The 8772-nt window shown below is 45.3% G+C and overlaps 3 protein-coding genes across 4 annotated transcripts in view; all 3 read right to left on the bottom strand.

The window, feature by feature from the left end:
• Window positions 1-7: 7 nt before the first annotated feature.
• LOC108228329 (flavin-containing monooxygenase FMO GS-OX-like 2) lies at window positions 8-4269 on the bottom strand. The gene is made up of 10 exons (XM_017403875.3): window positions 4146-4269; window positions 2772-3013; window positions 2562-2700; window positions 2334-2476; window positions 2185-2237; window positions 1655-1779; window positions 1448-1555; window positions 1146-1355; window positions 759-1073; window positions 8-445 (listed from the first exon to the last, which is right to left on the bottom strand). The coding sequence occupies exons 2-9, from the start codon at window positions 2972-2974 to the stop codon at window positions 762-764; spliced, it is 1293 nt and encodes a 430-aa protein (XP_017259364.1). The 5' UTR covers window positions 2975-3013; window positions 4146-4269; the 3' UTR covers window positions 8-445; window positions 759-761.
• A 752-nt stretch (window positions 4270-5021) lies between these two features.
• med31 (mediator complex subunit 31) lies at window positions 5022-6902 on the bottom strand. The gene is made up of 4 exons (XM_017403871.3): window positions 6749-6902; window positions 6369-6443; window positions 5603-5699; window positions 5022-5462 (listed from the first exon to the last, which is right to left on the bottom strand). Exons 1-4 carry the CDS (start codon window positions 6756-6758, stop codon window positions 5249-5251), a joined length of 396 nt encoding a protein of 131 aa, XP_017259360.1. The 5' UTR covers window positions 6759-6902; the 3' UTR covers window positions 5022-5248.
• Window positions 6903-7016: 114 nt separating this feature from the next.
• Window positions 7017-8772, bottom strand: part of slc13a5a (solute carrier family 13 member 5a) — a 9125-nt gene continuing 7369 nt past the window's right edge. The window contains exons 10-12 of one of the 2 annotated variants that reach the window (XM_037979012.1): window positions 8578-8739; window positions 8250-8387; window positions 7017-8179 (exon numbers count right to left, since the gene is read on the bottom strand). In XM_037979012.1, the coding sequence (XP_037834940.1) occupies window positions 8051-8179; window positions 8250-8387; window positions 8578-8739 (429 nt within the window). In that variant the 3' untranslated portion in view covers window positions 7017-8050. Of the gene's footprint in view, window positions 8180-8249; window positions 8388-8484; window positions 8740-8772 lie in introns of those variants that run through there. The other variant, XR_005233928.1, reaches the window with a different exon arrangement.

Here is an 8772-nt window from a genome sequence, read left to right on the forward strand (position 1 = left end):
AACGAACATCAAAGAGTTCACAGAACGAACATCAAAGAGTTCACAGAACGAACATCAAAGAGTTCACAGAACGAACATCAAAGAGTTCACAGAACGAACATCAAAGAGTTAACAAAACGAACATCAAAGAGTTCACAGAACAAACATCAAAGAGATCTCAGAACAAACATCAAAGAGATCTCAGAACAAACATCAAAGAGATCTCAGAACAAACATCAAAGAGATCTCAGAACAAACATCAAAGAGTTCACAGAACAAACATCAAGAGTTTACAGAACAAACAGGTCACAAAACAAACATCAAAGAGTTTAGAGAACAAACATCAATCATCTGATCAATGGAACATCTGTATCTCTTCAGAACGTTCCACAGGAACTCCTTCAGGGTCGAGTTTTTCATTGCTTAGCGTCTGAAATGCTGCTTCCTCCAGTTTCTGTCCCACAACCTGAAACAAAACAACCATGGTCAGATGGACTTCCTTTTTGAAGCTGTCAGTCAGACGGACTTCCTATTTAAAGCTGTCAGTCAGACAGACTTCCTGTTTGAAGCTGTCAGTCAGACAGACTTCCTGTTTGAAGCTGTCAGTCAGACAGACTTCCTGTTTGAAGCTGTCAGTCAGACAGACTTCCTGTTTGAAGCTGTCAGTCAGACAGACTTCCTGTTTGAAGCTGTCAGTCAGACGGACTTCCTGTTTGAAGCTGTCAGTCAGACAGACTTCCTGTTTGAAGTTGAAGTGGTGTTTCTGGATTCTGGCTCACCGCTCAGTCGATCAGCTCCCACTCGGTGCTGCTGACTATCCGGTAGTTGTTCCTCCGGTAGTTCTCGGGGTGAATCTGCCGCTGCCGCCACACCTCCTCGTACAGACTGCGGACGACTGGCAGCAGCGGGGGGAAATCAGCAGAGCGCGCCAGAACGTCGCAGTACTCCCACTGACTCTGGTCCATTTTTAGCAGGTGGCGGTGCTGGACCCCCCGCTGCAGCTTTTCCTGTTGCTCCTGCCGGACCTCCTCCTCCATCTGCTCCCGAGGCGGTAAAGTGACCGAGCCGTCCAACACGGCCAGAGCGAACTGGACCTGAGGAGGACAGAACATTGATGACAGATTCTTGGACAAACCGCCTCCCCACCTGCGAGGACTCCAGCTCACCTGGCAGTTGAAGTTGGGGAAGGGGCAGATGATCTTACAGATACCAATGAAGAAGAGCTTGGGGAAGGCGGGAGGAACCATAAATCGGTACAGAGGAGACACCATGTGGTCCTGGACATCCAAACCCAGCTGAGCTGCGTCCAGGAAGGGGTACTTGAAGTTGTAGCCGGTGCAGAACATCAGGACGTCTGCGTCGCACAGCGAGCCGTCCTGGACCCAACAGGAAGTTTGTACCTCAACATGACGTCACTTTATAATAGAAGTGATTGGGTTTAAACGGAGGCTGTGCAGGTAGAGCTCACCTGAAGGCAAATGCTGCCGTTGTCTTCGACCGCCACCACGGAGCTGCTCTGTTGGATCGCAGGGTGAAGAGGAAACTTCAGAGGACGGTCTCTGTGACTCAGAATCACCTGAACACCAAATGTTTGCTCATGGTTCAGTCTGGTTTGGACTCAGACAGTCAAACAGACACACTTTCATCTTGGGACGGGTTTTATCCTGGTTGTTACCTTGGCGCCGGCTTTGGCCAGTTCAATGGAGATGTCCAGCCCTGAAGATTTGGCTCCCAGAACCACCACAGTCTGACCCGAGAACGGCTCCGCGAACCTGTACGAATGACTGTGGAGAACCTTTCCTGCAAACAGACGGGTCAGAATCTCCTGAGTGGGTTCAGGGTGGGGAGAGGTGAGAGGGTGAGGGGGTGAGGGGGTGAGAGGGTGAGGGGGTGAGTCTTCAGGGTGACCTGGCTCGTTTAGCGCTGACGGAACACGCAGCAAATTACGACTCAAAGGCTGGCGGGTCAGCTCTGCCTATAGCTCCTCTTGGTAACCATAGTAACAGCAACCGGCGTCTCTCACTCCCACACACACAGTTAGGAGGGAAGAAACCAAATTCTGGCTTCCAGAGCCGAAACCACAACAGCAAAATGTTTCTCCTGAAATCATGTTTCTGATTCCATCCAGATATTTGATCTAAAACTTAAACAACATTAACATGAAGTTCTTTGTTCTGAGAGGTTAAAGTCAGAAAGAACCCGTACCTTTAAAGTTTTCTATCCCTGGGACATGTGGAAGGTGAGGGTCAGAGTAGTGCCTAAAGTTTGTTTACAGCAAATAAAAGATAAATTTAATAAATAAACTTTTCACAGATTAAAAAGTTTCAGCTCTGATCATTGGAAGCTTCTGTCACCCCGAGCAGACCAACACCGAGTCGAAGCTCTCCGTTTTCTGGCGTCCTGACAAATCCGATGATGTCACTTCCCATGTGACCTTCCTCTCCTCGCCCTCTGTTGCCGTGACAACGGGCCTCACGTTTCCCACCACGGTGCTGAACTGATGAGCAGGAATGACAGAAAGAGGCGGGATGAGCGGTTCTTGTTTAACGAGTGGGAGGGGCTGAAGCGGTTGGCCGACTCACCCGGATGTGGGGGCGGAGCTGGAAGTTCTCGCAGTACCTCTCCAGGTATGCCTGGACCTCCTGATGGGGCAGGAAGCTGCTCAGCTGGGGGTCAAAGGGGAAGTCAGGAAACATCATCACCTCTTTGGGCAGGTTGGTCCTGTCGGGACATCACAGCCGCCTCAGACGAGGAAACAGAATCAGACTCTGCTCCCTGCCAGGTAAACTCACCTGAGGTCTCTGTACATGCTGCTGAGCACCGGGCGCCCGTCGGGGAGCGTTCCAACTCGCTCGTCGTAGCGCCAGGTGCCGCCGACGCTGTCGCCGAGCTCAAACACCACCGGGGGGGCGAAGCTGCCGGGGCGGGACAAGATGTGACGGGCGGCGCAGAGCCCGGCCGCCCCGGCACCGACCACCGCCACCAGCTGCAACATCCTGCACTTCCTGCTGCAGCCAGAGGGGGCGGGACTCACCTGGAGGTCAGAGGTCAGGAACCAGGGAGGTAAACACAGGAGGGCAAACCCTGACCCAAGATGAACATTTTCCAAAAAACACTAAATCTGAAGTTCCCAGAGGTTTAGCTTTTATTCCCAAACATAAAAACAGCAAAGACCCCAAAAATCCTCACTTTAACTTCACAACCATTACTAAAAATATAAATAAATAAAATGACATCACAAACATTATACTCCTCTTTTCCATTCATGATTGCTGTTTTGTAATCATTACAGTGAAAATATATCAGTAGGAATTATTTTATAATTTGGTTTGAATTCTGGAGATCATCAGGACCCTCAGCCTGGTGTTCTGTGACCCCCAGTGGGACCCCGACCCAAGTTTTGAGAACCGTTGCTCTAAATGAAAACAAAGTTCAAACAATTAAAAATAAACAAAACAGCTGGTTTAAAGTGACATCTCAGGGACACCATCCTGAACCCTGATTAGCTGCGGCGGCCATCTTGACTCAGCTGCAGGTGTTCATCCAATCAGCTCAGAGAATTACATGATCACCCTCCGTTATAAAAACCAGCCTTAACAGAATATTAAAGAACTATTACAGATAAAAGCAACAGCCATGTGAATCAATGAGTCCAACCTGCAGCAAAAACACAACCTGAGCTGAAAGAGACAACAAACAAACAAACAAACAAAAACACTTCGAGACGCGCATGCGCACTGAGGTAGAAAACCAGCAGCATCGGTTTTAAATCAGTTTAAACAACTTTAAGTAATGATTTCAGTTTGTTCTTCCTCCGTTTCATTAATGATTATCCGAACCGAGCCTCCGTTCGACACGTTTCACTGAACCCAGTTTGGACTTTAACACCGGAAAGGAACGAGCCGGTAATTTACCGGCTAACTGACAGAAACACGAAGCCAAACTTTAAATAAACAAACAAACAAACAAACACACTGCTTCATGCCCGTTAATCAAACTGCGCATGCTCACAACAGCGAGCGATACAAACTTTTAGCTCCTAAGAAGCTCGATAAAAAATAATAAAAAAAAAAACACAAATTACTGATCAACGGAGGATTCATTTCCGGTTCTGTTCGGTGTAACGCTTTTACTGATAATCAATAATCAATTTAAATCGCTCCTACCGGGTTCCAGCTGTCGTTTCTCCTCCTGCCGCGTGAGCTCTGAGGGGCTGGGAGCGCGCGCGTCAAAGACGGAACGATTCCCGCCACAACACCAGTGCACCGGAACGGACCGCTGCAGGTGTTACACGCAGAACGGTCCCCCCGTTTCCTTAGAGACAACACTACTTCCGACCTGACACCTTCAAGTTTAACACAGCGTTTCCTGTTCAGACAATTTTTTTTTTAATTATTAAAAGAAAAGTATAACAATGTTGAAAATAATTACTCAATACAATTATAAAAACTTAATATTATATTTAATAAATAAAGCGAGATACAGCAAGCCTTCACCAATGCTGATCCGGATCAGAACCAAAATTTAATAATTTGTTTCTTTGAGACATCCCCAAAATTTCCTGAACATTTAATTAAAGTTAATTAGTTTTTAGGTAATTTTGTGAAGAGACAGACAAATAAACAGATCAGAAAACATCCTTGGTGGAGGATAAATCAGCTGATGTGTCTTTTCAACACCATGTGTTTTTGTTGCTTTATAATATTCATCTGTTGCTTCAGGGCGGTGGATCAGTGGTTAGGGCATCCGTCCTTCAATGGAGGTTTGATTCCTGCCAGGAGTCACATGTCCAAGTGTCCCTGGACGAGACACTGAACCCCTCCGATGTGTCCCATCGGTGTACGGACAGAGTTGAATCTCTTCAGATTAGTTTTGTGGATTTGTATAAATGTGACAGATTGTAAAAATAAAGGAGCTATTTTAGTTCAGTTATTCACCGTTCTGTTTGTGAAGGAGAGCTTTGTCTTCCTTTGCCAAACTAAAAAAAAGACTAATTCTTTTCACATTCCTGTAATAAAAAAACTGCACTTTAACTTGTTCAAAATAATACATTTATTATTTCAACAAATCAAATAATTTAAAATATTTTATTACCAAAAAAAGCAGCAAACAAAAGCATGATGAAAAAATAAACAAACTGCTCGTTGTATTTTCTTTTGGGTTTTAAAGTTATAATAAAAATCAGCTTCCTGTTTAATCAGTTCACAACCAGCCGCAGCTCAAACCGCTCTCCTCCCAGCAGTATCACAGTCCACCTCGGAGGTCTCCATCACTTGGCGGCAGCGTTCCCGTGTGGTGGCGGCTGCTGCGGCGCCTGCTGCTGCTCGGCGAGCGCCTGCTGCAGCCGCGTGCGTTTCCGGGAGTAATGCTGCCAGTGCAGCAGCTGCTGCTCGTCGATGAACTTGGCACACTGAGCGTTCACCAGCTCCTTCCTGAAGTGTTCGTACTGCAGCAGCTCCAGCATGTGAAGGCAGTGAGGGTACCTGAGGGGGAGGGGCAGGGGGCGGAGTCAGAACCACCTCATCAAACCACCACCAGTTACAACAATCAGAAACGAATAAAATCCTTTCCTTTCTGACTCAGAGGTCAGAACATCTCGACAGGTTCCCGCGGCTCGTCTTACTTGAGGAACTTGGCGTATTCGGGTTCCTTCCAGTACAGCAGGTACTTCAGGTAGTTGATGAAGGGTCTCTCCCTCAGGTAACCCCTCTGAGCCAGAACTGCAGCACAAACACATCAGAAGATCAGAAGAGTTCTCCTCAACAAAGAAGTCAGGAGACAAATTAAAGAATGCTCTATTATAATCTGCTGACAAATTCATTTCCCTCAGGGATAAATAAAGTATTCATTCATTCATTCATTCATTTAAAAACCAGATAAAACCTTTGCTCCTGCGTGTTTATTCTGTCAGATTAAAATCTTTCATTCTTCACTGATAAAATACATTTCAAGGCTGTAAAAGCAGCAGACGGGTCAGTTCTTCAGGGGTTCTGGTCAGACGGGTCAGTTCTTCAGGGGTTCTGGTCAGACGGGTCAGTTTTTCAGGGGTTCTGGTCAGACGGGTCAGTTTTTCAGGGGTTCTGGTCAGACGGGTCAGTTTTTCAGAGGTTCTGGTCAGACGAGTCAGTTCTTCAGGGGTTCTGGTCAGATCCGGACGGTTCGTTGGGATTTCCGAGTTAAACTTTGGGATGTTCTGCTGCACGTTCTCCTTTTTCTGCCTGAACTTTTAGGTTAAAAATAATCCATCTGTGAGGAAAACGCTTTGCCACATCTTTATTTTACAAAATCAGAATGTTTGAATGTTGTTTGTTTTTGTAAATAAAAGCCTAATCTGAACAAAGCCCCCTCCTCTCCAGCCTCCTGGTTCTGATCATCTGGACCGGACTCACAGTTCAGGTAGTTCGGGTTGGCCAAACACTGGACGAACTCCAGTTCGGACTGGAACCGGTTCCGGGCCTGTTCCTCTGGACCACAGAACACAGGAGGTTCAACCAGAACGAAGAAATAAACAAACAAACAAAAATACACACATTTGTCTTCTTCACCAGACTCTGTTTAAAAACTGACGATTTAAAGCTGCGTTGTTTACATTTAACTTAAAATCTCATAAAAACAACTAAAATCACTTCACTACGAAATAAAACAAGTTTAAAAATCTAACGGGTGAGTCTTTTCATCAAAAATACACCTTAATGCTGAAACATTTATTTAAATATCTTCTTTTCTTTGTTTCCGTTTAGCTCCGAAGCTAACAACATTTGCTACTAACCTGTTTCCATGACAACAGAGAGACGTTGAAAGGAATAGAGTTAATAATTTAAAATCTGAACATTAAAACAAAAAACAAATCTTCACAGCTCCGATCTTTGTTGAAGTTTAACCACCGCCATTAAACGCAGATGGACCGAGCTGACGCAAAACTGTTATCTTTGCGACAGTCTGTGCGGTTTACGGCTTCTGCTGTTCTCATTCTGACCACCAGAGGGCGGAAGAGGAGCGGAGACATCATCACTACTGTGGTCTCATTTAAAGGATTTTTATCATATTTATTTACAGATTGACTTTTTTAAAACAGTAAATAAAACAATTAACATATGGTACAAAACTCTGGAAGTTACACACATATGTACACAACCACAATAGTTATCTGACTAAAATGTGTTTAAATAATAAACAGAAACAAACTCTCAGAGTATTTACTGACACACAACAGCTGTTCTCTGATCCAGAATCAGTTTCTGAAACTATAGGTATTTAAAAAAAACATTAAAAAAGGTTAGGTTCTGAAAAATATTGACTATTTTCCCTTTTTTCCCCATTTGTTGTTGAAAGACTCAGAGAATCTTCAGCTTGTTGTATTTTACAGGTTTATCACTGTGACGATGGCTGTAATTTATAACTGTTTTAACTTTAATTACATCAACATAAATAAGTTTTATAGTTCTGACATCTTGTACATATCCTGCTGTGAGACGCTGAGTTACACAGTTTCTGTTTTTCTTGCTTCTCTTCTCAAGTTTTTTGTCTTTTCAAAGTGAAACAGTTTTTATCAGAGGTCTGAAGGTAAAAAAACAATTTAGAGGCTGGTTTAATTGGTCAAAATGGTCCATTTTATAATGCAGCTAATGGTTTGCTGCAGATTCCCCTGAATGTCAGACAAATTTAACAGAAACTGGGAAGTCAGACGATACCAACAGTACTATATTTATACCTTATAGATTCAGATGGAACCATGATGTTCTGTAGAAAACGGTCTGAACTGTATGAGGTCATCTTATCTATTAAAGACACTCTCCCCTGTAGATTAGTCAGAGCAGAGTTTCTTTGGTTTCTCAGCTACTTTCAAACAGAAAGTCCCTCAGATATTTTCAAATTAAAAGCCTGTAGCAGCCTTTATGGTTGGTTGTTCTTATAATAAAACTTTCATTAAGCAGTTGATGATTTGAGCGTGTTTCTAGTTTCTGTTGAGACATTTCTTCTTGAAAACTAAAACAGTTTTGGGCGACGGCTCCTCGAAGATGACGAGCATGAATCTTCTGGAGCGTCAGGACACGGTGGGAGGTTGTCGGTTCTACACCGGGGCGGTGGCGTTGGCCCACGACGGGAAGGAGTCCAGAGAAAACATGAGGCGCCCCCAGCTGTTGATGGCCAGAGTGATGCAGCTGATCCCGATGATGTTCATCACCACGCCGGTTTTCGCCTGCAGCAGAGGAGCAGGTGAGTCTCTCACAGCTGGATTATCGTTTCTCAGAGACAGACACAGGACTCACCATGTCGGACACTTTCAGGAAACCCGAGGAGAACACGATGGCGTTAGGGGGCGTGGCCACAGGGAGCATGAAGGCGAAGGAGGCACTGAGGGTGCAGGGGATCATCACGTACAGCGGGTTCAGGCCTATAGACTGAGACTGGGTCAGAAAACAGGAAGTGATGAGCATAACTCTACAGGGCTTTCAAATTAAAAGCATTTATTTAAATGAAAAATATTGACAGGAAGTGCACAACCTCATGAGTTTCAACTGGCCCCGCCCCCTTTTACTCTCACTGTATGCAGATGATGACCGCCTGTTACGGTCGTTTCTGACTGATGTTTGTTACCATGGAGGCGAGGATGGGCAGGAAGAGCGTTGCCGTGGCGACATTGCTTGCACACTCAGTGAAGGTGGCGATGAGGAGGCAGAGGACGACGGCGATCGCCCACGGCGGGATGGAGTGAAGCGGCGTCATCTGAGCGCCGAGCCAGAGGGAGAGACCGGACTCCTGACGCAAAAACACAATAACACGACAACATGA

The sequence above is a fragment of the Kryptolebias marmoratus genome, linkage group LG13, assembly GCF_001649575.2.
Source record: "Kryptolebias marmoratus isolate JLee-2015 linkage group LG13, ASM164957v2, whole genome shotgun sequence".
Lineage (NCBI taxonomy): Eukaryota > Metazoa > Chordata > Actinopteri > Cyprinodontiformes > Rivulidae > Kryptolebias > Kryptolebias marmoratus.